At 33.5% G+C, this 27,548-nt stretch overlaps 7 protein-coding genes across 7 annotated transcripts; 2 read left to right on the forward strand and 5 right to left on the reverse strand.

The window, feature by feature from the left end:
• Positions 1 to 1,038: 1,038 nt before the first annotated feature.
• On the reverse strand, positions 1,039 to 3,462 carry Phum_PHUM529330 (uncharacterized protein; the record flags this gene model as incomplete). The annotated part of the gene is made up of 2 exons (XM_002431391.1): positions 1,039 to 1,113; positions 1,354 to 3,462. 2 exons carry the CDS (start codon positions 3,460 to 3,462, stop codon positions 1,039 to 1,041), a joined length of 2,184 nt encoding a protein of 727 aa, XP_002431436.1.
• A 701-nt stretch (positions 3,463 to 4,163) lies between these two features.
• On the forward strand, positions 4,164 to 8,767 carry Phum_PHUM529340 (Bromodomain and PHD finger-containing protein, putative; the record flags this gene model as incomplete). Its single annotated transcript, XM_002431392.1, has 12 exons — positions 4,164 to 4,690; positions 4,769 to 4,946; positions 5,028 to 5,206; positions 5,286 to 5,427; positions 5,506 to 5,704; positions 5,781 to 6,006; positions 6,080 to 6,251; positions 6,328 to 6,924; positions 7,003 to 7,616; positions 7,698 to 8,277; positions 8,352 to 8,491; positions 8,587 to 8,767. 12 exons carry the CDS (start codon positions 4,164 to 4,166, stop codon positions 8,765 to 8,767), a joined length of 3,735 nt encoding a protein of 1,244 aa, XP_002431437.1.
• Positions 8,768 to 9,793: 1,026 nt separating this feature from the next.
• Positions 9,794 to 10,850, reverse strand: Phum_PHUM529350 (uncharacterized protein; the record flags this gene model as incomplete). The annotated part of the gene is made up of 4 exons (XM_002431393.1): positions 9,794 to 9,846; positions 9,957 to 10,298; positions 10,524 to 10,698; positions 10,797 to 10,850. 4 exons carry the CDS (start codon positions 10,848 to 10,850, stop codon positions 9,794 to 9,796), a joined length of 624 nt encoding a protein of 207 aa, XP_002431438.1.
• A 427-nt stretch (positions 10,851 to 11,277) lies between these two features.
• On the forward strand, positions 11,278 to 16,021 carry Phum_PHUM529360 (ngd5/osm-6/ift52, putative; the record flags this gene model as incomplete). The annotated part of the gene is made up of 8 exons (XM_002431394.1): positions 11,278 to 11,390; positions 11,478 to 11,695; positions 11,797 to 11,935; positions 13,249 to 13,376; positions 13,807 to 14,030; positions 14,112 to 14,279; positions 14,440 to 14,702; positions 15,334 to 16,021. The coding sequence occupies 8 exons, from the start codon at positions 11,278 to 11,280 to the stop codon at positions 16,019 to 16,021; spliced, it is 1,941 nt and encodes a 646-aa protein (XP_002431439.1).
• An 813-nt stretch (positions 16,022 to 16,834) lies between these two features.
• On the reverse strand, positions 16,835 to 19,437 carry Phum_PHUM529370 (ku P80 DNA helicase, putative; the record flags this gene model as incomplete). The annotated part of the gene is made up of 10 exons (XM_002431395.1): positions 16,835 to 17,031; positions 17,127 to 17,339; positions 17,467 to 17,714; positions 17,792 to 17,944; positions 18,040 to 18,188; positions 18,340 to 18,519; positions 18,605 to 18,744; positions 18,833 to 19,079; positions 19,187 to 19,330; positions 19,399 to 19,437. The coding sequence occupies 10 exons, from the start codon at positions 19,435 to 19,437 to the stop codon at positions 16,835 to 16,837; spliced, it is 1,710 nt and encodes a 569-aa protein (XP_002431440.1).
• A 406-nt stretch (positions 19,438 to 19,843) lies between these two features.
• Phum_PHUM529380 (uncharacterized protein) lies at positions 19,844 to 20,915 on the reverse strand (the record flags this gene model as incomplete). Its single annotated transcript, XM_002431396.1, has 2 exons — positions 19,844 to 20,077; positions 20,898 to 20,915. 2 exons carry the CDS (start codon positions 20,913 to 20,915, stop codon positions 19,844 to 19,846), a joined length of 252 nt encoding a protein of 83 aa, XP_002431441.1.
• Positions 20,916 to 21,807: 892 nt separating this feature from the next.
• On the reverse strand, positions 21,808 to 26,162 carry Phum_PHUM529390 (uncharacterized protein; the record flags this gene model as incomplete). Its single annotated transcript, XM_002431397.1, has 7 exons — positions 21,808 to 22,215; positions 22,293 to 22,437; positions 22,542 to 22,580; positions 22,672 to 22,929; positions 23,360 to 23,556; positions 25,275 to 25,442; positions 26,091 to 26,162. 7 exons carry the CDS (start codon positions 26,160 to 26,162, stop codon positions 21,808 to 21,810), a joined length of 1,287 nt encoding a protein of 428 aa, XP_002431442.1.
• Positions 26,163 to 27,548: the final 1,386 nt, after the last annotated feature.

Raw genomic sequence — 27,548 nt, forward strand, 5'->3', positions numbered from 1 at the left:
AAGTTTAAATAATTTTTTTTGTTTATTATTTCAGGATGATTTACAATCTCCGAGTGATACGAATAATTAATATTTAATTAAATATATATATATATCAGGGTAAGCAATATTATTTATATATTTATTTTTTTTCTTTATGTCTTAAACGCGTACACGCGCATGCGCACACGCATACAAAAGAATATTTCTTATATGTATTGGGTTGGTAAAAAAGTAATTACGGATTTATTATTAATTATGTAAAATTATTTTTATCTATTATCATTATGTTCATTATACAGTAGTTTTTGTGTGGTGGTTAAAGATGCGGGGGGAGGGGGTTGGGGATTATCGTGGTTAAAGACAATTCTTCCTTAACTATTGGCTATCTCCGGTCGTTTTTCTTGAATGGAATTATTTAAATTAGTCAATTGTCGAATGTAAACCTCTGATTTCGTGGCAGCAGCAGTTCGAAGTACCTTTGTAATCCCACAATAATGATAACTGGTACCTTTTTTTAATTAACGTCAATCTTAGAAGTGTTGGTGCCTGTTTCTCTTGTTCAGACCAGGATCTTTTCCTCAAAATGGTGTCATAGACAACCCACTTTTCATCTCCGGTGACCATTCTTACACTCCCCAAAGTTGAACATCAAGCTTCTTTTGGTACCCAAGACGCCGCAGATGGTTGTCGACGCACGTATGTGACACATCTAGCTTCTTTACAATGTCCTTAGTCGAACTATGCCGATCATAATCAATGAGGGCCTTTATTTGGTCATCATCGACCTCTACTGGACCCCCAGAGCGCTCCTCTTTTTCCAAAGGAAAATCTCCATTCGCAAACCAGTTTTGACACTGCCGTTCTATTGAGGCTTCATCCCCTTACACACCCCACAACTTTTTATCGGCTTGTGAAGCATTACCACCCTTTGAAAAATAAAAAAGTAAAATGTGGAGGGTATGTTCACTTTGGTTCCCCATGTACGTATTCAAAAACATGAACAAATAATCTGTTGGTGGAAAATTCGTAATTACTTAATTAACCAACCCAATACATTCAGGGATAAATATCATATAAATACGGTTGTCCATTTTTTCTTTTTGAACGTTTTACGTGACGTTTTGTTTGTCTCTATCGATGACGTAACAAAAAAAATAAATTAATCGAACCCATTTAATAATAATAATAATAATAAATATATATTCTTTATCATTTAACAATAATATAACAAAAAGATGACAATAATATAAATATTGTATATCTAATTAAAATTAAATTTTTACCTCGTATAATTATAATAATTTTCTATAATTTAATACATTCAATTTCGTCTCTGTTAAAATCCGTTCTTAAAAATAACGTTTTTTTTACGTCGGACAATTGAAGTTTATCACTTCCGGCCGCGTTGTACCATTCCGACACTTCGGATAATCTTTCAATGTTTAAAAGTGTTGAAATTTGCGACAACCTTGAAAATTTATCCCTTATCGACCAGGATGTCGCATTTGTTAAAAAACCTACGAGTGCGCGAACTTCTTTGTCGAACACTAGACCGCCGAGTCTGTTGAAACGAGATTTGAAAACGACTTTTTCAAAATGTCGCGTTATTTCGACCGTTACGAGATTGACGAAAGTGTCGTAATTGTTCGACGTCAAAGTGTCTTTAAAAGAATTTAAAAATTCGTCGATTTTCGATATTAGTTTTCTCACGAAGGGTTCGTTTGCTTCGTAACTCGTAAATTCATCTTCGGTGAGTTCGTGATTGTTTTCCGTGAACGAAGCAAACCACGAACTTATCCTCGGTTTTATCGCGCTTTCTTTTAAATGTTTCATACCGTAATCGATTATCGATGATGTTATGCTCGTGGCACCGGAAAAAAGTTCGGATAAACAAATGGCGACTTTTTCTTTATCCTTTTCGGTCAATTGCGGAAACGAACGTATTATTTCTTCCGTTACGTTCGATTTTAAAGTTTGAAGGTATTCGAGTGTCACGTCCGCGTTGTTTAAATATGCCAAAAATGATTTCGCTTTGATTTCCGGATCGATTTGTAAACGTACGGACGTGTAGGCTTGAGCAACGTCTAAATACCCCGTAGAATATCCTTGTTCCAATTGTTTTTTTAATACGGGACAATATTTTGTTTCCAATAAAGTTCTCACGTTGTTTATAACCGAACAAACAACTTCTATGCTTCCGCTTGTCGCTGCTCGTCTTATGGATTTACGAAGTATGAAAAACACGTCGTCCACCATGCTGGATACGTTACTGTCTTCCAACAGAGCATCCATGGCGACAGCTTTAAAAACGCTTTCCTCGGTAAAATATCTTTCCAATTGAACGTAATAATCTAAAACTTCTTGCATTTTACAATTTAAATTGCAACATTTCATCAACGTTTCGATTTTATTAAGTAATTCGGGATCTTTTGAATTTTTGCTTAATTTTCTTTTAACAAATTTAAAATACAAATCTACTTTATAGTGCATCAAAGTTAATTCTCCAAGAAGTATGTCAAGGGATTTGGGATCGATTTTTTCCAAAGATTTCACGTGAGTATTATATTCGTTAACTTGTTTTATTTTATTTTTTAAATTTCTGTGATTGATCAATTCGTTAACTATTTTACTCGCTTGATTGTCACATTCTTGCTGGACATATTTAAAAAAGGTTATCATCTTATCCTGGCCGTAGTATGTGTCTACCAAAGGTTGATGAGTTTCAATAACTCTAGCCGTACCTTCCAATAGCAGAGTTATGGTATCGGCAAAAATGATATTAGGCTTTAAATCTGTTTTTGCAGTGTCAAGAGCGACTTTAAGGTTTTTTTCAGCTGTCTGTCTCAATTTGGATGATAGGTATAATGAATATTCTTTCAATCCTTCATCGTGCATGTTTAAAAGGGGATAAATTTTAAAAAATCTTTCAATCGAAGCCAAATCTTCATCTATTATGGCTTCGTTAAATTTTTTAGCGACAACAACTCGTAAATGCTCTGCAACTTCTTCTAATAATGTAAAAGAATTATCTACAGTTGTATGATCCTGAGAAATATTGTCTGCCGTTCTTTTTAATACATTTTGATCAATTGAAAGAACTCTGTGAACGTGTGCAGCTGCTTTTTCATAATCTTCATTTTTCAGAGCTGCTTTAACTCCTTCGCTACATAACTGAAGATCTAATAAATCATGAACTCTTTGCTGACATTCAGATACAAGCGATCTAGTTTTATCTAATCTTCTAACTTTTTCACTAACGTTTTCAGCAATCGATGCCGTGTGTGTGACATTTTTTGACAATTCTTCTGCTTCACTATTTAATTCTTGCAATTTAGGAATAATTTTCGTTATGCTTTTTAATTTAGATTCTAAAACGAATTGTCTAGAAACGTAACTGTCTAACTGCTTGTTAATCAATTCTTTTTGTTCATTTAATTTATCGAATGATTTTTGAATGTCTTCTTCTGTGAGTAAATCCATTTGTCAACTTACTCTTAACTTTATAAAGGAAAGATAAATTTTAATCTTTCAAATCGTAAATATTATTATTTTTATTCCCGTACTCATGACAATTATTGCAGTGAATACTCCATTATAAATAATATTTTTTATCTATTTATTTACTTATAATATAATTTTTTCAATAAGTTAATCTTACTTTTAAAATAACTACTACCTTAAGATTACTTTTAAAATTAATTTCATATGAGATAATATATGAAATACGATAAAATAATAATTTTTATTAAAATAAGTATTTACAAAATACGTGTTTTGATAATTTTTTTTTTTTTTCTTGCTTGCTAGCGACATAAATTCTACTTCCACGTCTAGGTAATATATAACCAAAAGTTTTTTTACATTAGTTAAAACGGCTTTTTTTGTGAATTGCTTGTATTTATCAAATACTTCGAAATGTAGAAAAGATATTCTATTATTATCTTATTATGAAGCATTTTAAAATCTTATTAAATTTTTAATTTTTTTTAATTTTTATTTTCAAATTTTACATAAATTTTTTTTGTTTCAAATAACTACTTGGTACCTTGTATGTATTTTATAAGGTAGACTAACTGAGTGAGTAAATTATAATTTCTTAATTTTTAACGTTTTTATGTTTTTTAGTGCGATGTGTAAATTACATCCGTTCTTGTTTTTTTTTTTATTTCAGAGTTTAAAAAATGGGTGTCGATTTCGATGTGTTAGAATTTTGTAAAAAATTAAAAAATTCTAAAGCACCACCTTATCAGTGTCCAGTTGCAGAATGTGGTCGTACTTATAGGAGTTTATGTGGTATGCAATATCACCTAATGAATTTCGATCATAATAATCCTGGTTCTTTCTTAACTCCAGCAAAGCATAAAAAGAAGGGACGTTCTAGTCAGAAACCTCCTACTAACACATCAGAATTATTAACTCCTGTCATAAGAGAAGTTCTTACTTATGCAGAAGCACAAAAAATTGTCGAATTTGAAATTGATAGTCGAGCTGTTAGGGTGGAAATAAATGAACCGATTCCTGTCATATCAAAACAAGAATATGATAAATTATATTCAACAATTGAAAGTAGAAGTGCTAGAAATAACAATAGGAATGATATGATTTCTAAATCGGAAGAATCAAAGTTAAAATTGCCAGAGCCGAGTTTTGTTATCCTGGATACATACAATATTCCCGATGCACCACCAAGACCAAATTCATATATCAGGTGAAATAGTCAAGTATAATATTGATTTAGATAATAAATATTTTTTAACAATTAATGATACTAATCTTTATCTTTTAGATTTATTGAGAGGTCTCCTGATGAACTAGATGGCGAGGTAGAATACGATTTAGATGAAGAAGATTGCGCCTGGTTGAGTATAATAAATGAAAGAAGATCAGAAGCTGGCTTGCCTCCAGTGCCTGTTGATACCTTTGAGTTACTAATGGATAGACTTGAAAAAGAATCTTATTTTCAGGTAGGTTTGTTAGTTTAATGAATGCTATAATCCACCATTAAATATTTTGTATTAATTACCTATTACTAAACTTTTTTGCAGATGGCAAATAGCAAAAGTACAGAATGTGGCATGGCTGATGATGATGCAGTATGTTGTATATGCATGGATGGAGAATGTCAAAATACAAATGTTATTTTATTTTGTGATATGTGTAATTTGGCAGTTCATCAAGACTGTTATGGAGTGCCATATATACCAGAAGGACAGTGGTTGTGCAGGTGAGAAAAATTTAACTGAATTTCATATTAAAATTTCATTCGAATTAGAAGTTTAAAATTATTATTATTATTATTACAGGAGATGTCTTCAATCACCTTCGAGAGCAGTGGATTGTGTTCTTTGTCCTAATAATGGTGGTGCTTTTAAACAAACTGATCGTGGTCATTGGGCCCACGTAGTTTGTGCTTTATGGATACCAGAAGTGCGCTTTGCTAATACTGTAAGCATTTTACGTGCATTTTTGGAGCCAAAAAAAAAACCTTGGTGTATTTATAATTTCAAGTAAATTAATTTTCAGGTATTTCTTGAGCCTATAGATTCTATTGAAACAATTCCTCCGGCACGATGGAAGCTGACTTGTTACATTTGTAAACAAAGAGGTGTTGGAGCTTGCATTCAGTGTCATAAGACCAATTGCTATGCCGCGTTTCACGTGACTTGTGCACAACACACAGGTCTTTTTATGAAAATGGACACGGTTAAAGAAAACTTTAACGGTAAAAACATTAATAATATTAATTAATTTCATTTAAGGTTTTTTTTTTTTACTATTGAAAAACCTATCATTTTCAGCAAATAGTGATCACGGTCCCATCATGGTACAAAAAACAGCTTACTGCGATGTTCACACTCCACCCGATGCCGAACATCGTCCTCGCATTCCTCAAACTCCAGTATTACCAACATCACCCAAAGAAAAAGATGAATCGAAGCAAAAAATGAAGAAAGCTAGAAGAATTCTTGCTAAGAAAAGATCTGCCGTACCTGTTATATCTATTCCCACGATTCCGCCCGATCGGTAAATTCATTTTGTATATATAATAATAATAACGTTTAGGTACATTTTTTAAATTTTAATTTTAAAATCGTAGAATACAAGAAATAGGATCCCTCGTAACTCTAGCCAAAAAATCACAATTTATTCAAAGGCTAATAGCTTATTGGACTCTCAAGAGACAGTTTAGAAATGGCGTTCCATTATTACGTCGCCTTCAGAGTACTCATTTGGCGAGAAGAGAAGATGGAAAACTTATCACCGAATTGGTATGATTGAAGGAGTTTAAATTTTTGAACGTAAAACAATGCGATCCATGTTACTGATGGATGTTTATCATTACAGGGTGAATTTTATCATCAAATAAAATACCTTCAATGTCTTCGTCAGGATTTGGAGAAAGCTCGTTTGTTGTGCGAATTGGTTAGAAAGCGCGAAAAGAAGAAAAACGAGTATACGAAAGCTAAAGAAGCTTGCTCCATGGTTGAACTCTGCCCTATGAAATTTTTTTTGACGCGAGTTTGGGAATTGATTTCCGCCAAGGACACGAACGCCATATTTATGGAACCGGTGGATTTAAAAGAAGTTCCCGATTACACGGATGTTGTGAAGCAACCGATGGATTTGTCGACGATTAAATTGAAAATAGATAATTTCGAATATTCATCCATCGACGACTTGGAAATGGATTTTAACTTGATGATATCGAATTGCTTGGCGTACAACGCGAAAGATACAATTTTTTATCGGGCAGGACTTAGGATGCGGGATCAGGGAGGAGCGATAATAAGAGCGGCTCGAAAAGATGCCGAAATATCTGGATTGGATGAAGACACCGGTCTTCTTTTAGAACCCGGAACAATAAAGTCTAGCAAATTGTCGGAAGAGAAATTGGTCAAAGAAATAGATTCTCAACTGGAAAGTCTTAAATCTGATGATTTGGTGAGTCGGAATTTGTTTGTCAACCGGCTCGAACTCAAACAATGATAATAATAATAATTAAATTTTGAAAATTTTTAGGCTTTGGAAGAAAGAATGATCAAGCTCATGAATTTAGCCGATCAAGCGCAAATATTAAAACAAGGTCTCGCCAAGAATAAACGATGCAGGTTAATTAAAATGGAAATGACGAAGCTTAAACGTCAAGTCGCCATGTTGAACTCGTCAAAAAAGCTAGAAGCTCAAAAAATGCAACAGGAAGTGGTGGTGGAAGAGAGTAGGAGTGAAAGTTACGGTATAAGCACCGATAGTGATAGTTCAAGTAGTGAAAATAAACCTTTGATGTCGCCTTTGAAAAGGAAATCGGGGAAAAAAAGACTTATGCGTAAGCGGCTACGAGGAGGAGGTGGAGGAGGAGGAGGAGGAGGAAGAGGAGATTCGTCAAACGATGAATCGGATGCAAAACCCATGAAAGTTGATGAATCTTTGGACAGTAGTAATTTAACAGATGCCAAAGTTTCTTCTCCTTTTAAATCCGAACCTTCGACACCGGTGAAATCGACCAGCGTTATAAATGGTGATACGGCCACCGTATCTCCTTCTGGAGTGAACAGGCGAACTGCCGTTTTATTCACGAGAAAGGCACAAGCAGCCGCATCAGCTTTTAAAAAACCTGATATTTCGTCTGGATTGGCGTAGGTTTTACTATTAATAATAATAATTTGTTATCATGCGTAACTTTTTATTTAAAAGGAATAATTTTTATTAATTAGTAGCCCTAGCAGTCCGGGAAAAAAAAGAAAAGGAAGACAAGGTAGACCTAAAAAGAATTTGAGTTCAAATTCGAGCAAGTGCCAAAACGTTCCCGGTGGTAGAGACGAATTATCGATTCCCTGTTCCGACAGTTTTAGAGTCTACAGATCGGGAGGAGGTATTTTATCATCATTTCACCACGATAAATTTTACCCGTTCGAAAACTTTTCCTTTTGTGATAACGTTTCCTTTCGTTTTCAAGACATACCGCAGGAAACGGACGAAGACACGCAGACTGAATCATCTTGCTCCAGTTGTTCCTCGGGGAGCGAAGGAAGTTCTAGTTGTTCCTCTGGGAGCGAAGTAGAAATGGAAAATAATGCAAATTCATCGTCCGATAATGAAGACGAGGAAGAAGAAGAAGATGACGACGATGACGATGATGATGATGAAGATGACGATGACGATGAAGAAGAAGATGAGGAAGATGACGACAATGGTAATGATTCGGTAAAAGAAGAAGAATCTTCTCCGGAACATGTTTTGGAACCTCTCGATTTAGTTTGGGCTAAATGTCGGGGTTACCCCTGGTATCCGGCATTGGTAAGAATATTTAAAAAATTTTTTACTCTCATTTTTTAGTTTTTGCTTCCTTTAAAAAAACCGTTAAATTTCAGATAATTAATCCGAAAATGCCGCGAAATTACGTTCACAACGGCGTCCCTATTCCAGCTCCTCCAGCAGACGTTTTAGCACTTGCCAACAGTTATACAGAACCTGTTTATCTCGTTTTATTTTTCGACACGAAACGAACCTGGTAAAAATGAATTTTCACAAAAAAAATTTTTTTGTCCAGTTCGAACACGATTCCAGGATAATGATCATTTCCTTTTTTTTTTTTTTTTTTTTCAGGCAATGGCTTCCGAGAAACAAATTAGAATTATTAGGGATTTCATCGGAAGTCGACGAAATGAAATTAACGGAATCCAGGAAACCGACGGATCGTAAAGCCGTACGAAAAGCATATCAGGACGCTCTCCTTCATCGATGTCAAGTCGATCAGAATAAAATTCCCAATCAGGGAACGAGTTGAAAAATTTTGTCTCATTGCTAACTTTAAAAAGACAGAAGAAGCAGAAGAAGAGGAGGTCAATTATAATTAAAATTATAAAGGAGGAGGAGGTTTTATTTTCCGGTTCGTTATGAACGAACAAAAGAAATAATCAAACCAAATCGGTTGATTGTTTAAAAACAAAACGTGTTTGTCGTAAAACAAACAAACAATTTTCCTATTGTTTCGCGGCGGAAGTGATGGAAATGATTCGCCGAAACGGAAATGGTTGCGCAAAATTATTATTATTATTATTATTATTATTATTATTTTCTTTATCTCTTTCTCATCCAAACGGTTTTCTTATTTTCATTCGTTTGTTTGTTTGTTTTAAATTCGTTTGTAGGTATTGTTTGTTATTTAATATTAATAATTAACCGTCCAAAAATTTATTTTTCAGTATTTTTTGTCGGGGAGAAGTAAAATGACGCGTATGGTCGTAACTTTTGTACATTGAAACGAATATTTTTAGGTTTTTTTAATTTATTATTAATTTAATAAGAAGGTCGAATAATGTTAATAATAATAATAATAATAATAATAATGATGATGATTTTCCAATAATTCTTTTTTTAAATGTTTTTGTTTAATAATATTGATATTGATGATGATGATTATTATTATTATTGTAATGATAATAGTAATTAATAAATATTTATTAAACAAACAAAAAAAAAAAAAAAAAAAGTTTTATTATTCCGTTTTTATTAAAATTTTTGGAAAAAAAAAAAAAAAAAAAAAAAAAAACGTAAAGGGGATAGAATAATAATAATAATAATAATAATAATAATAATAATAATAATAATAATAATAATAATAATAATAATAAAAAGAAGAAAAAGAAAAAAAATTAAAAATTTTTTTTTTTTTTTTTTTTTTTTTTTTAAATTGTTGGAAATGAGATTCGGTGAAATTAATCAAAAAGTTGTTGTTGTTGTTTTTTTTTCTTTCGTTTGTTTGTTGTTTGTTTGTTGTTTCGTTTCGTTTTGTTTGTTTGTTTGTTATTTTTTATAATGCGTTTTTTGTTTGGGTGATGTTTTCTTTTTCGCCGGACTCGTTTTCTTTTTCGTAGTTTTAGATTTGGAATCGAATTTATCAGATGTCTCAGGTTCAGGTTTACAATTTTGATTATTATTATTATTATTATTATTATTATTAGTTTTAGTTTGACCCTCTGTAAATATGTAACATTGTGGATTTTTAACATTGTTGACGGGCGTGTTGTCGGTTAGTTTAAGAGAATCGATTTCTTTAATTGCTTTTTTCACATCATCAACGGAATTGATTTTTTGCATTTCCCAATTGTTCATGACAATTTCAGAGCCTTTTATCAAAACGTGAGTGTTGCAATCTTTCGTTATGACCAAACTTCTTTCTACGGCCATTTTCTGTTGCGAATTTTGCGTCGTTAAATGAATTCTATTGAACACGATTCGTCCGCTTGAAACACCCGAAGTCCAATTATGTGGAAGTTTAACGGTTTTATATATTTCTTTTATTTGTTCGAATTTACCTATTTTCGGTGAGTCTTTTATATTATTATTATTATTCGTTGATTTATCCATTTTTGAATTATTATCATCTTTATCTTGTTTTTTAGATTTTGTACTTTTTCGCGGTACCTTTTTTTTTTTTTTTTAAAAAAAAAAAAAACGAAAGGAAATGTTTAATTTTTTGTTGTTGTTGTTGTTGGAAATTTAAAACACAAATTTTATTTATTTATTTAAACTTACGGAACTTTTGGGTGTTGTGACTTTTAATGCCGAGGAACTTGTCTTTTTTTTTACTTTAAACTTCTTAATTTTCTTTAAATGTTTTTCGAGAGGAGGTTCGTTTTTTTTCTTATCGAGATTTGCTTTGAATTCGACAACAGAATCGACCCATTTTTTTACATCTTTTTGAACTTTATCTACCTGAATAAAATTTTTATTTATATAACCCTCGCGATATATATACTAAAAAAAAAAAAATTTTTTTATTTTATTTTTTATTTTATTTATTGTTTCCTTACGGTTTTTCTATCGGATGATAAATTTTGTTGAAAACTTGATACGGTTGTGTTCATTTTAATTTAGTTATTAATTCCAGACGAATCCATTCATTAATTAATTAATGTTTGTACAGAAAATTTTTTGTGTTTTTCAATTTTTAATAAACATTTAGAGAAAAAAAAACAAAAGAAGTTTAGTTTTTTTTTTTTTTTTTTTTTCTCTCTATTCAAAAAAAAAAGGGGAGGTTTATGCAGAAAAAAAATTAAAAACGAATTTATAAAACGTTTCGAGAAACAATTTAATAAAAAAAAAAACTTCCGATTATTAATTATTGCGGCAAAAATTTTTCTTTTTTTTTTTTTTTTGTTGAAATAATTTTAAGTTGGCAGTACCGGATGTAATCGTCACAACGCTCTCAGTAGTCTGCCATTACTCATCGCTAGTGGTCGTGTTAAGCGTTTAATTTTTAATTTTAATTTTAATTTTTTTTTGAGTTTTAAAATGCTTAATAAAAATATAATTTTATTCGATCAATCTAAAAAAGAAAATTATCGATTAAATACACATTTTAAAACGATTCATAGAAAATTAAAAGACGATTGGAATGTTATAGTGTAAGTATTTAATTTTTCAATATCCAAATCACATTTTATCGATTTGATTTAATTAATTTATTTTATTATTTATTATCTTTTATTTAGTAACAAAGAAAAAATATCATCGTCGATATTGGAAAATATTAAACTGGTCGTAATCACGGGTCCAAACGATAATTTCACTGAACATGAAATCCTTTGTCTTAAATCATTCATAGAAGATGGCGGAAGCGTTTTGGTTACCCTTGGAGAAGGTGGAGAAAAATTATATCAAACTAATATTAATTTTTTATTAGAAGAATTTGGAATTATGATTAATAGTGGTAAGTAATAATTTATTACTTATTTAATTTTTTTTTTTCTATTTATTGTCATATTGTCTCTTTACATTAATTTTTTACTTTTTTTTTTTTTTTTTTTGTAGACTGCGTCATGAGAACACATTACTATAAATATTTTCATCCGAAAGAATGTCTCATCTCGAATGGAATATTAAACAAAGCGATAACAAAAAATGCTAACAAGTATAATATTGATGACGACAGTGAAAAATGTGAAAACGAGTGAGTATACTTCATAATTATCGATATACACAGTTATTTATTGGGTTGGCCAAAAGGTAATTAGGAATTTTTTAAGAAAACAAAAAGCGATTTATTAATTATGCAAAATTATTTTTATCTATTATATTATGTCCATTATTATTAGCGACCTTTTGACATTTTTCGGGTAGTATCATTATTTCCTTTTTTTTTCATAAAACTCTTTAGTTTTAGGTCCAATGCAGTACGATTGACCTCATTGTCGTTTTTGGAATTTTTGTCCGTTCAAAAAATTTTTTTAGGAATCGGAAAAAATGATTCTCACTTCGAGTTAGCTCCAGTAGTTTTTGTCCAGTGGCTAAAGAGGGGGGAGGACCTGGCATTATTATCGTGGTGAAAGACAATTCCTTTGCTATTGGCTAGTTCCAGTCGTTTTTCTTGGATGGTATCATTTAAATTTGTCAATTGTCGAATGTAAACCTCTGAATTTATGATCTGATTTCGTGGCAGTAGTTCAAAGTAGACTGTACCTTTGTGAACCCACCATAATGATAACTGGTACTTTTTTTTTGGTTAATGTCAGTCTTAGAAGTTGTTGGTTAGTCTGTTTCTATTGTTCAGACCAGGATCTCTCACTCAAAATGTCATCATAGACAACCCACTTTTCATTTCCGGTCACTATTCTTTCAAAAATGAGTCATTCGCATTGAGTTTAAGAAGCATATCGCAAAGACCAAGTCGCCTCGTTAACTAACGTTCCCCAAAGTAACGCATCAAGCTTTTTTTGGCACTCAAGACGCCGCAGACGGTTTTTGACGCACGTATGTGACACATCTAGCTTCTTTACAATGTCCTTTGTCGAACCATGCCGATCATAATCAATGAGAGCCTTTATTTGCTCATCATTAACCTCCAATGGACCCCCAGAGAGCTCCTCATTTTCCAAAGGATAATTTCCATAATGGAATTTTGCAAACCAGTTTTGACACTGCCGTTCTATTAAGGTTTCATCCCCCTACACGACCCACAACTTTTTATTGGCCTGGGAAGCATTAACACTCTTTCAAAAATAAAAAAGGAAAATGTGGAGGAAATGCTCGTTCGGTTTGGCTCCCCATGTTTGAATGTCTTTTGTTCGCGCACTATTTTGTACATAAACGTAAACGTACTCAAAAAAAATGAACAAACTATCCGTTGGGTGGAAAATCCGCAGTTACTTATTGGCCAACCCAATAATAAAAAAAAAAAAAAAAAAGGAAAAACTTTTATATATATAATTTTGTTGTTCCATAAACTTTTTTTTACATTTTATTCATTTTAAATTATTATTACAGATTATTATCATTTGTTTACCCATTTGGAGCAACTCTGAATGTGGTTAAACCTGCTATTGCTGTTCTTTCGAGTGGAAGTGTGGCAATACCATTACAACGCCCTGTTTGTGCATTTTTTAAACAAAAAGGTTTTATTATTAATAACTTATTACGTCACCAATATAATTTTTGTAGTTCATTGCCTGCCACATTGTATTTTTGCACACATTTAAAATTTTTTTTTTTTTTTTTTTTTTGCTTCTTTTTTATTCAACGGCTTGCTTTCGTAATATTCGCATATGATATTATTATTATTACTCGATTAGTTTGCACAATTTATACAAATCAAAATAGTTACGTCATATGTAGCCATGTCCAGCTATCAGGATAATTTTCCGATTTTAATAAAACTCTTTTTCGATCATGTTCACATTAAGTAAAATAAAATGCACTTATAGGATGTTTTTTTTTTTTTTTTTTTTTTTTTTTTAATGGAAAAAATAAATAAAAACACTTAATTAATAGGAGAAAATATATATTGTTTTCAATTAATAATATTTGTGTTTGTGTTTGTTACAGGAAAACTTGTCGTCGTTGGTTCATCATTGCTCCTGTCTGATCCCTACGTCGACAAAGAAAACAATATGGATGTTGCAAATGTTATTTTATCATTTCTATTAACCGACGACGTTCATTTGGATCAAATTGATGCAGACGATCCGGATGTGGCGGATTACACGTTCGTACCAAGTTTATCGAGTTTGGTTGGAAAACCCAGAGTTTGCCTACAGCGACCGACTATTGTAAGTTTTCCTTTTTCCCCCCCCCCTCTCTCTGTCTCTTTTTCTCCATCGTAATAATAATAATAATTGTTTTTCTTCTAGGATTTAGAACTTGGTAATTTTAAAACGGCAAATGAGAAAATGTTTTCCGTCAATTTGGATAAAGTTTCACTGGCGTTAGAAGGATACCAGGTTTTAGGTTTGAAACACGAACCTTTAACTCTCATCACTCCCGAATTTGAAACTCCATTACCGGCACTACAACCGGCGGTAAATATTTTCTTTTTTTTTTTTTTTTTAAATTCGTAAAAATTAAATGAAAGGATTTTTAATATAAGAAAATAAAAATTTTTTATTTTTTAAAACAACTTTATTGTTAAAAATTAATTAATTAATTAATTAATTTTATTTGTTTCAATTTTGTTTTCAGGTGTTTCCACCCGTTTTGAGAGAACTCCCACCGCCACCCCTTGAATTATTCGATTTGGACGAGGCATTCAGTTCGGATAAAACAAGATTGGCACAAATCACGAATAAATGCATGCCGAAAAAAGAAGATGATGATGATAATTACGACGAAGAAAATAATTTAATTTACTACATACAAGAATGCACTCAAATCGTTCGACCCTATAATGACATAACCGAATATTCAAATCCGAGGCAGATACTACACGATCTCGCTGTGGAATTGTTTCAATTTAAAAAATCTTCTGTCTCGGATTAGACTTGAAACTCTTGGAGAGGGAAAATAAAGAAAAAGGACATCGCATGAAATAACATTAAACGTTAGTAAAAAACTGTCGGACGTAACTACGATTGTACTTTGAGAATAACGACGACGATCAAGAAGAAGACGAAGAGTACGAAGATTACAATGAAGAAGACGAAAGCGAAAGTAAAGACCACGACGTAGAAGAGAGAAGACGAAAGCAAAGATCGCAACGTAGAAGAAAGAAGAAGAAAGCAAAGACCACGACGTAGAAGAGAGAAGACGAAAGCAAAGACCGCAACGTAGAAGAGAGAAGACGAAAGCAAAGACCGCAACGTAGAAGAGAGAAGACGAAAGCAAAGATCGCAACGCAGAAGAGAGAAGACGAAAGCAAAGATCGCAACGCAGAAGAGAGAAGACGAAAGCAAAGATCGCAACGCAGAAGAGAGAAGACGAAAGCAAAGACCGCAACGCAGAAGAGAGAAGACGAAAGCAAAGACCGCAACGCAGAAGAGAGAAGACGAAAGCAAAGATCGCAACGCAGAAGAGAGAAGACGAAAGCAAAGATCGCAACGCAGAAGAGAGAAGAAGAAAGCAAAGATCGTAACGCAGAAGAGAAGACCCCAACGCAGAAGAGAAGACCCCAACGCAGAAGAGAAGACCCCGACGCAGAAGAGAAGACCCCGACGCAGAAGAGAAGACCCCAACGCAGAAGAGAAGACCCCGACGCAGAAGAGGAGACCCCGACGCAGAAGAGGAGACCCCGACGCAGAAGAGAAGACCCCGACGCAGAAGAGAAGACCCCAACGCAGAAGAGGAGACCCCGACGCAGAAGAGGAGACCCCGACGCAGAAGAGGAGACCCCGACGCAGAAGAGAAGACCCCAACGCAGAAGAGAAGACCCCAACGCAGAAGAGGAGACCCCGACGCAGAAGAGGAGACCCCGACGCAGAAGAGGAGACCCCGACGCAGAAGAGGAGACCCCGACGCAGAAGAGGAGACCCCGACGCAGAAGAGGAGACCCCGACGCAGAAGAGGAGACCCCGACGCAGAAGAGGAGACCCCGACGCAGAAGAGAAGACCCCAACGCAGAAGAGGAGACCCCAACGCAGAAGAGGAGACCCCGACGCAGAAGAGGAGACCCCGACGCAGAAGAGGAGACCCCGACGCAGAAGAGGAGACCCCGACGCAGAAGAGGAGACCCCGACGCAGAAGAGGAGACCCCGACGCAGAAGAGGAGACCCCGACGCAGAAGAGAAGACCCCGACGCAGAAGAGGAGACCCCGAGGGTGAGGTGTGAAGTCTCCGGTCCCGAGGATGAGGGGTGAAGTCTCCGGTCCCGGGGGTGAGGGGTGAAGTCTCCGGTCCCGAAGAGGAGGGGTGAGGTCTCCGGTTCCGAGGATGAGGGGTGAAGTCTCCGGTCCCGAAGAGGAGGGGTGAGGTCTCCGGTTCCGAGGATGAGGGGTGAAGTCTCCGGTCCCGAAGAGGAGGGGTGAGGTCTCCGGTTCCGAGGATGAGGGGTGAAGTCTCCGGTCCCGAAGAGGAGGGGTGAAGTCTCCGGTCCCGAAGAGGAGGGGTGAGGTCTCCGGTTCCGAGGATGAGGGGTGAAGTCTCCGGTCCCGAAGAGGAGGGGTGAAGTCTCCGGTCCCGAGGATGAGGGGTGAGGTCTCCGGTTCCGAGGATGAGGGGTGAAGTCTCCGGTCCCGAAGAGGAGGGGTGAAGTCTCCGGTCCCGAGGATGAGGGGTGAAGTCTCCGGTCCCGAAGAGGAGGGGTGAAGTCTCCGGTCCCGAGGATGAGGGGTGAGGTCTCCGGTCCCGAAGAGGAGGGGTGAAGTCTCCGGTCCCGAGGATGAGGGGTGAGGTCTCCGGACCCCGGTGAAGTCTCCGATGACGGTGTCCTTGACGTTGTGCCGTTTTGAATGTGACCCCCCCTCCTCCTTGACGCGATTTCGTTTATCCCTCCGAAGTGGTCCCCTGGAAGCAGAAAACGATTGTGATTAGAATAATGATAAGAAAAATGATGAAAAGAGTTTTAAATAAAATTGAACTATTTGCCTTTAAATGATTTGACGTTTCTTGCATTCCCTTTAATCCTTTGGTTCAAATGGACTCCCTACGGCGAAACCATAAAAATCTCCTTTTCGATGCCGGATTGAGACGTTCCGTGTTGGGTCTTATCGACGGTTTCCGAATCGTCATCGCATTTCAAAGAAATCGTAGTAGATGGTTGCGAATGTAAAAAATCTTCTGCTTGACTTTTCGTTACGTTCGAATTAATGTTTTCTTCCTCCGATATCAAACCCGTATTACCTGCAATAGTAAAAAAATTAATTAATAAATTTTTCTTTTATTACGTCACGATAAGACAAACACATTAGCAAAAAAATGGGGAGGGGGGGGCGTACCTGCAACTAAATCATTCCAAATTTTTTCAACGATCCCACCAGCGGCGAAAGCGTAACTTTTAAATTTCGGTATCCACCAATTGAAATAATCAGGATTTTTATTCAGGTACTGGTTTCGTACGTTTAAATAAACATTTTTGAAAATTTCCGACAAATTCGAATCCTCCTTTGGAATCGTTCCCTCAGAACTTTCCAGAAACAATTCGTTCAATTCTGCAAAGAGAAAAAAAAGAAAAAAAAATTAACGAGATTGAATAATAATAATAATAATAATAATAATAATAATAATAATAATAATAATAATTATATACATATTGTATTCGACAATAAAAAGGGTTACCATTATCCGTAGGAAAAGATTTGGCAAACAACGACATGATTTTCCCCCTAATCGAATCTTTTTCCCTTCTGACGTCATCCGAATTGAAATGATGACGTCCGACGTTTTTTCGCCCTCCTTCCGATTCCGCACCTTCTTTCTTCTCCCCATTCAAATTTTCCTCCGCTCTTTTCATTTTAATTATTTTGAAATTTTCTTTTATTTTCTTCATCGGCCCCTTCATTTTATCTTCTACCGATTTGGGAATCCTGAAATTTCAACGGGACAACAAAACAGAAAACTCAAAATTATTATTGAAAAAGAAAATCGGTTTCACGACACTCACCTCACGTAATTTTTTATATGATGAGGAACCGTTTCCGGCAGAGGTTTTTCCGGATGTAATCCTTTTTGAATGACGCAATAATGAAAAAATTGCTCTTTGAAATCGTGTAAATTTGACAAATCGAATGCTTCGCAAGGTTCCCCACGTAAATCCCTGGAAAAAAAAAAAAAAAAAAATTAATTTTAAAATCTCATTTTCTAATTCCAGCATATTAATAATAATAATAATAATAATAATAAATTATTAACTTTTCCGCATTCATTAAATCCATACTATCGATCAAATCGTCGATGGCATCCAACTGATTCTTGGTTATATTATTCGTCAAATTTTCCAGGGATGGAAAATCTATTGATTTCATTTCTTCTTGAAAAGCCAATTCGACAAATAAAAGACACTGGAAAAAATTAATAATAATAATAATAATATTAAACAATATTCAAAGAAAAAAATCTTCAAAGTACAAAGCAAAAAATTTTTCTTTTTCCCTTAACTCCCCTTGCTCCCCCCTCCCTCCCCCCTGAGAAAAACATAGGTCGATTGATTACTTCTTTAGAAAAAACGTCGCCATCATCATCATCATTATCGTTCGAATAAATTTCTTCGACGAAAGGATAAAGTATACCCAATGACAACCCTCGATCATCGCTGTAAACTTTTCTAACGATTCCAACGCATTCCATTTGTTTCATGGCTTGAACGATTGCCGACAAAGCAATTTCCGCATTCTAAAAAGATGGGGAAAATATTAGGAGGTCAGCAATGTCAGAAGGTCGACGTTGCAAAAAAAAAAAAAAAAAAGTCAAAACTCACTTCGTCTTTATCTCTTCCCGTGACGACATAAGAACATTCTCCGGATAGTAAATAATACGGAACGGATGACATGTTTGTAAATCCGATGACGCTCAACGATTTACGTCCGGGTTTATATTCCATTATTGTTTTATCATCTCCTGGGGGAAAAAAAAAAAACCAAAAACTTTTAAAAAAATGGCGCCTTTTTTGGCGGTTCATAGAAGAGATAATGATGGTGCATCGTACTTGAATATGGAATAACGGTCGTTCCGTAACGATAACCTTCGATAGTATCATCTTCACTTATTTCAACATCCATCAATTCTTTATTTTTCACAGATTCAGGTTTGTAATTGAGTATTTTATCTCTTACGACAGGTACCGTTTGAGAATTTTGCGATGGTTCATAATTTTGCGTTGGATTATCATCACCATCATCATCGTTTGATTTTAAATATTTCGTGTCAAATTTTTTCGAATTTTTTGGATCCGTCTGAAAAAAAAAGAAAGAAAGAAAGAAAGAGAATTTGGGTTTTGAATAGCAAATAATGGATGATAGCAAAAATTTTTTGTTTTGACATTTTGTTTAAATTAACTAACCTTTTTGTACATTGATATGCTTATTTTAACATCTCCTATATCCAATATGGAATTCCAGGGTGTTTTCCTACGGGATTTTCTTGTGAACGAACACAATTGCTTCAATGCAGATTCGAACGAGCAAATGATTACTTGTTCTGGAATCTAAACATTTAAATTATATTCAAACAATTCATTATTGAAAATGTATTTGTTTAATTAAAAACAATAACAAACCCTTTTCCAAAATTGTAATATGATTTCTTCACCATTTTGCCTCTCCTGACTCAACACGACATCATTTGTCTTTTTTTTCTTTGTCGCTGGTTCATGATTATCATCATCATTTTCAATCAGGGATAGAATATTTTCAGGTCCACTAAAATTATAAATAATAATTAATTATTTATCAAAAAAAATTTTAATTCAAAATGAAATGATTCAATTGATACTTACATTATGGTAAGGCAAATGTTTGACTTTTTTAAATTTTTAATTAATTCATCGATATCTTCCGATAGTGGATGAACAAAATCAGAAAAGAAAACAATTTTCTTATTCGCCACATGATTAAATCTGGAAAAAATAAAATAATTAAACAATTTATTATTTTCAAAGGGTAATTATTATTATTGTTATTTTTTTTTATCAACCTGAGATTAATGAAATGAATGATTATTACTCTTCGTAAACTTTTAACATTTCCATAGACATGATTAATGCTCCCAACCAATCGGAATCGTTTTCAGTCTGTTGAATTTCCAATTCTATAAATTTCAACATGTCCCATGATGCATTTTGAAATTCAAATTTACAATTTATGTTGTTATAACCGCTCAACTTCCATGTATTGTTCACATCATCCGATCCGATAAGTATAATGCTTAAAACATCTACACTTTGAGATATTAACTGAAATGAGAAAAAAATTACTTTTAAACAAAAAACATAAAATCATTCAATAACAATCATGTAATCCAACTTTGGAGGTTAGGTATGGGGGATGTTTTAAGGGTGAGATTGACAAAGCATTCGCTAGGGGGTAAATCTTCAACTTGGATGCGTTGGGGGAGCCCAAGATGAGCCGGGTTGAGTCCGAAAAAAAAATCGAAAAAGTCACCGAGTTGAGAATTGTGGGTTCAAATCTTGGGAGTAGGAGTTTAATTTCAGCTTGTCCAAACAAGAACAAACCTGTACCTAAATAAAGGGATAAGTGACCTAGAACCCTTTCGAGGAGCAAGTGTGGACCTGATAATTCTGGCTAAGAAGGGAGTTGAGGCTGAAATGCGAGTTAAAATTCCCGAGAGGCACTCATCCCTCCAGGAAAAAGATCACAGTGAAACACATTCAGGAGTTTTTAGTTAGGTAGTTGTTTTGGCTGAGTCCCCCCACACTGTCCCTGCTAACGGGTGGGGAGGTTAGTGCGAAATGCATTTGTCCTGGGTTAACACACAAAAAAAAAAAAAAACCGGTATGTGAAAATTTAACAAAAAAAAAAAAAATTACATTAAATAAAAAAAATTAAATTACCTTTCTTTGAATTATCCATGAAACACATTTTTTCGAACGTTCAAAAAATGTATTCGTTTCGTATTCATTTAACGAACTAACCGATTTACCAACATCTAAGATTATGATAATGGCATCCTGTAAAAAAAAAATTTTTTTTTTTAATTTTTTACAAAAAATAAAATTTATAATTTAAATTTAAATTTAAAAACTTATTACTTACGTGTAAAGGTGCAGGCATTTTGAAAAATTTTATTTTATTAAACGATAATACACTCAAAAAAATTATTTTTTTATTATAACAAGTTCACACACGGTTGACACTTTCATGACTGACGCCATCTTACTTTTACACCACGTTTTTTTCCACCGCATATTACGTCACGTATTATTTAGTACCACGTCGTTTTATAACCGCCATTTTTGTATTTGCATATAAACAAACATATTCATATTTTTCTTTTATTTTATTTATTTTTTGTTAATTTTAACGAATCAAAAGGATAAATTATATTAAATAAAAACAAACAAAATACTATCTACAAAATTATTATATTATATAAAATAATTTCACTTTGTTAATTAATTTCTTCATTTTTATATATTTATATATATATATATAATTTTTTTTCGAACTAATAAAATAAATTAAAAAATTTTCTTTTCTTTTTCTTGTTTTAAATTAATAATAAAAATATAAATAATATAATACAAATAATAATAATAATAAAAAATTTAAAAACACATTTCGTAATTTTATTAAAAAATTTAATAATAATAATAATAATATTAAATAAATAAATAAAATAAAATAAAAAAAAAACAACGAAAAATTTAAAAAAAAAAAAAAAACCGCGAATTTTTTCTTTTTTTTTTTTGTATTTACGTATTCGAAAAAAAAAAAAAAAAAAAAAAAAAAACATTTAAGAACGTTAAAATGATGAGAAAATGGTGAAAACTCATCAAATACATATATATATTTTATTTTATTAATAATTTTAATATTTTTTATAAGGCAATCAATATATCAATCAATCAATCAATTCTTTTCGATGATTTTATTCGTCATCATCATCATCATCAACGATAAATCGTTCTCTCTTTTTTTTTAAATTTTTTATTTATTTATTTATTTATTTTACATTTTTATAAAAATTATCTTTAAATATATTTCCGGCTACGGCTACTGCACCGCCTTGTAAAAACCTAACGAAATTATCACCGACTAAAGGCCCCAAAGCGTACAATCCGGGAGGAGCACGAACGCACTTATAACTAAAAGGTTCTATTTGTATCGGATTCGTTTTGCAATCGATGGGTTTGTTCGCGTCTATCCCTAAATTTCTAAGAGTTTTCGGTAGGAAATTCAAATCCGGTTGAGAACCGATAAGTATGGCCACGGATGAAACTTTTATTATTTTCACATTTCCCGTACAATCCGAAAGTTTAACCGTTTTATCGTTACCGAATTCCGTGACTTGATATCCGGGCAACGGAGTGTAATCTTTTCTCGTCGTCGAACCTTCCATTAATTCGTACAACTGAAAAAAAAAAAGACACAATGAAAAAATCACAGTCGTGGAACTAGACAAATTTTAAATTTATTAATTTAATTTACCTCGTGATATTCCGGATAAATGACGGCGGGTAATTTGGTCGTCGTTAACGGACTCCTAAACGCGTGTATGACGTCATAATTTTTCTTCCACGCTGCCAATATGGCGTCGGACGCGCTCAAACCAGCTCCGACAATTAAAACTTTTCTGTTGTTATCGTCGTCGTCGTCGTCGTCGTCGTCGACGTCGACGACGATTTTATCCTTATCGTTATCGTTTTCTAAATTCATTTCGCTCAACGATATATCCACGTTATCATTTTTTGGAATGTCGGCTGGAACAATAATGGACTCCGTTTCCGTTTCCGATTCCGATTCTTCTTCTTCTTCTCCTTTACCTTCCGTCGTTTTAACACGGTTGTTTTTTTTTAACGATATCGACGAGGTGTCTTCGACGTGACCGTTCGTGTTATTTTTCAATTGTTTGTTGTTTGTTAACTTTTTCCCCCCACCGACACCGCCACCGACACCGTCGCCACCCTCGGCGATCCCTCCTCCTACATGTGGCGAACTGTTCGTTTTCCTTCCGAACGCATCATCCGTATGATTTAACCCGTTGTTGCGATTCGAATTCCCGGACGTTTTCTCACTCTCGTTCAACCCCGTCGTTTGTATGCATCCGTTCGATTTTGATTTTTGACTTATTATTTTATTATCACAACGCGATAGCGACGACTCGCATGAAAATTCGCGATTTTTCATCATTTTTTTATAATAATAATTATTTCCCTTTTCACTTTTCCGCGAAAGTTGTTCTTCGAAATGCCTCAGGTTGTGTGTGACGAAGGAAAAGGATTCTCCGGGCACGTTTAAAACTCCCGCCTTGTCCGACGAGCCCGTGGCCAAAACTAAATGACGACATTCGTAACTTATAATACCACCGTTGGCATCGTTGACCCAAACTTTCCATCGAGCTCTTTTCCTCAACTGAAAATCACAACAACAACATGAATCGAATTCCCGAACGAAAAATCCGGAAATGGAAAACAAAAACCTCTCTCTCTCTCTCTCTCTCTCTCTTTCTCTCTACCTATCTCTCTATCTTTCTACCTTTCTCTCTTACCTTTGACGTAGGTATGGGTTGAATCATTGTGACCGTTGATTGCGAAGCCATGTAAGGACCGAGATCATTTTTCTTTACGTATTCCATATAATATTTGGCAACGGCATATGCTGGAGCTCTCTTATCGTGATATTCATTGAATTCCAAACCGGGCAACGCCATCCAACGTCCCGGACTTATTGTGAGCACGTGATCGGCCACAGTCTGAAAATAAATAAATAATAATAATAATAATAATAATACGTTTCGTCATGGACGCATGGATGATTCAAACGGAAAAAAACCCGGAAGGAAAATTACCATCACCCCTCCCCCTCCCCTCCTTTCCCTCCTCTCGAAAAAAAAAAAAAAAAAAAAAACACGCAGACGCTGATCAATGTGTAATGTTTGAAATCGGACTTCACCTGGAATATTCCAGTCGATTCCAGAATTAATTATTTATTAAAAAAAAAATTATTAAAAACAAAAAACAAGACGACAACATTAAAATGTTAAAATTTTTTTATCGAAAACCGATAAAAATCAAAAAAAAAAAAAAAAAAAAGTAATTAGCTAATCTGATTTATTTTCTATCTTTCGAGTATTTTTTTTTTGTTCGAAACTTTTGTTTATTTTTGTCGCTGTTTGTTGTTGTTGTTGTTGCTGTTGTTGTTGTTGTTGTTGTCGTCGTCGTTGTTGTTTTCTTAAATTTGTTTTCGATACGTAATAATTTCAAAACCAAGCAAATAATAATAATAATAATAAATTCATTTTTTTTTGTCCATTTTGCCGTGCGCGTAAATAATTTAACCGACGATGATAATAATAATAATAATAATAATAATAATAATAATAATAATGATTTATGCGACCGGTGATGACGTCAAATTTAAATTAATCGATTTTCATTTTTCCCATCGGCCAATAATTTTATCATTATTATTATTATTATTATTATTTGTTTTTACGCATTTACCATTACGTATAAATAAATTACAGCAATAAAATATAAAAAACAAACGTGGAGTGAGGGGGGAGGGGGGGAAATAATAATAATAATAATAATAATAAATTCTTACGAAACGTAAATAATTTTTTTTTTTTTTCGCCAGAAATATGTTAATAATAATAATAATAATAATAATAATAATAATTTACTGGAAAATCGACCTTGAAATTAATAATAATAATATAAAAAAATATGAGAGAAAAAAAAAAAAAAAACGAATGTGAACGCGACGAGGTGTAGAGGTCAAAAAAAGGTCATACCGGGTCAGGAAAACTCATGCCGCCGAAGAGGAAGGACGATTCGGGTTGCCGGAATGCCACGGCCCACAATCCCAGAGATATACGAAAATCCCGGAAAAATCTCAAACGATCCCGAAGGAAAGAATATGACGAAATGTTCGAGACGAATCTCCGGGATTTTTGTCGCGCTATACTCAGGAGAATGTGTCGTAACGATTCAAATAATAATAATAATAATAATAATAATAATAATAATAATAATAATAATAATAATAATAATAATAGTTTTTTTCCTTCCGTTTGTCGTTTGCCACCGACCCCCCCCCCCCATTTTTTTTTCTATCTAGAAAGTTCATTAGGCCTTTCGTATTAAAGCCATAATTTATTTTATTATAACATACGTTCGAGTCAAAGTCAAAGTCAAATCAAATTTTTTTTTTTTTTTTTCTTTTGTTGGTAAACACGTTTTTTGCCTATTTGCACTGTGTGCGGGTGTGCGCGTGCGCGTGACCTTCAACAACAGCGACAAAACATTAAAAAAAAAGAGGAAAACGTCGACACACAATGATAATGATTAAACAGGCTCGCATCTTCCCCCCCCCTCTCTTTCTCTTTCTCTCACTCAGTAAAACGATTCGGGAATAACAAAGGGAAAATAACAATAATAATAATAATAATAATTGTGTGAAACTTACGAGCCACGTACCGCCGGGATCACCTTTTCCTAATACCACGTGATCCAAACTTTTCGCCGTTTTTTTCCACGTTATCAAAGATGGCCATTCCAAACCCATGTCGGCTCCTGGATGTGTCATGGCATCGATCAAAAGCGAAATTGGATTTTTCGATCTTCCTTCGATTCCCTAAACAAAAGAAAAAATTGTCGTGGCTGCAGAAATATTATTTACACGACTCGAATACTCACATCAAACGTAATAATCATAATAATTAAAAATTCATTAAATGGATTTTTTTTTTAAAAACAAAACGCGACGGACATTTACAATTTAAATTTTTATTTATCGTTCTTTATCGATGACCTTTTCGATTTGTAAAATCGATAGATCGATCGATCTATCGATTCGATAACGAATCGATTTAAAAAAAAGAAAGAAAAAGGGAAAGAAAAAATTTACTCGTATCAAAATATATAATTATAATAATTAATAACTTTTCCTTTTTGTAAACATTTTTCCTTTTTTTCCTTTTTCCTTTTTCTTTCCTTTCCTTTTTTTTCTAGAAATTTCTACGATTTATTTGTATGTTAATTAAGGGTGTGAAATTATATCGACTTCGAGAACTAAGAATAGAAAAGAAAAAAAAAAAAATGATTTGCATACGCAATTCTCGTCCTCGTTCTCCATTTTTTTTAAAAAAAAATATTTACCGATAATTTTTTTTTTTTTTTTTTTTTTTGCACAATAACGTTTACGTTTTTCTACGACGCCATCTTTGTTTTCCCGGAAACCGTAAAAAAAAAAAAAAAAGAAAAAAGAAAAGGAGGAACTCACCTGAGATAAAAACGATAGATCCTGATGCAAAAGTGATTTGTGAGTGCATTCAATGAGTCTTGCGCTCAACATGGGATCCGGATGTGGGATTTTATTATAATAAGGCCGATATCCGTTTAACAGGTACGACAAAGTTATACCGCTCGGTCCATTTCCTGCGAAAAAAAAAAAAAAGAAAATTTAAAAAAAATTTTCCCCCTTTTTCCTAAAAAAAAAAAAAAAAAATTCATTTTTCTCAACCACACACCAAATTTCTTTTTATTATTATTATTATTTTCATTATCATTATCATTGTGAAAAATATTTTGTGACCCATCGAACTTTGTAATACGTTTCTCGAGATTTCAATCGATTTTAGATGATGATAATAATAATAATAATAATAATGTTTTAAAAATCACACGCGATCGGTTTATATTTTCTCTCTCTCTCTCTCTCTCTCTCTCTTGAAAAATTTTTGTTTACCCGTTGGTATTATTATTATTTACGTTCTTGGCTTTCTCTTTCCTAATTTCCCTCCCCCCTCCCTTCCCATTAACCTCCACCACTCGACGGTAACAAATAATAATAATAATAATAATAAACACTCGAAGATATGACAAGTAGCAGACGATTCGAGTGTGTGCGTGTGTGTGTGTGTGTTAATTCCTAATCTTAGTTTTGATATATTTTTATATATATTTATATTTAATACCGATGATAATGATGATAATGAGACGACCGTTTGTTCGCCTTATCAAATTTTCCGTACAAAAAAAAAAAAAATTTTCTTTTTCTATTTCGAATCGTTTGAAAATAATTCAAGAACAAAACACGATGACATTCGACGCGTCTCTCTCCTTCTCTCTCTCTCTCTTTCTATCTATCTATCTATCTAACAATTCATCTTTGTTAACCGTGTCACTTGAAATAGATTTTTAGATGCCAAGGGTTTTTCTATTACGCGAATAATTAAAAATTTTTTTTTTTATTCGATTTTGGCTTTACTTCAATGATACACGCGACGCACCGTTCATTACTTTATTGCCCCCCCGCCTCGCCCCACCCCCTCTCTCATTCGGTCCCCCACTCGGGTATTTTCAACTACCACAAAACCTTCATCGTTATCATCAACATCATTATTAATATTATTTCAAAAGCTTGTAAAACACCTTAACTGACCTAACGAAACGAGTTAGAGAGAGAAAGAGAGAGAGAGGGAGAGAGAGAGAGAAAACCGGTTTTCAGCCGTTTGGCTATTTCATTATTGCCTTAAGGTCAAATTTTTTTTTTTTTTTTTTTTTTTACGCTTCGATTAAATTAATTTAAAAAAAAAAAAATATATAAAATGTAATTATATAACGTAAAATTTTGCAAATCGACCGCGTTCTATTAAATAATTAATTACAAACAAACGGACAAACGAACAAACAAACAAACAACAAACTTTGTTTTTATATTCGTTCGATATAAAAAAAA

Source organism: Pediculus humanus, genomic scaffold, assembly GCF_000006295.1.
Source record: "Pediculus humanus corporis 1103172108287 genomic scaffold, whole genome shotgun sequence".
Classification (NCBI taxonomy): Eukaryota; Metazoa; Arthropoda; class Insecta; order Psocodea; family Pediculidae; genus Pediculus; species Pediculus humanus.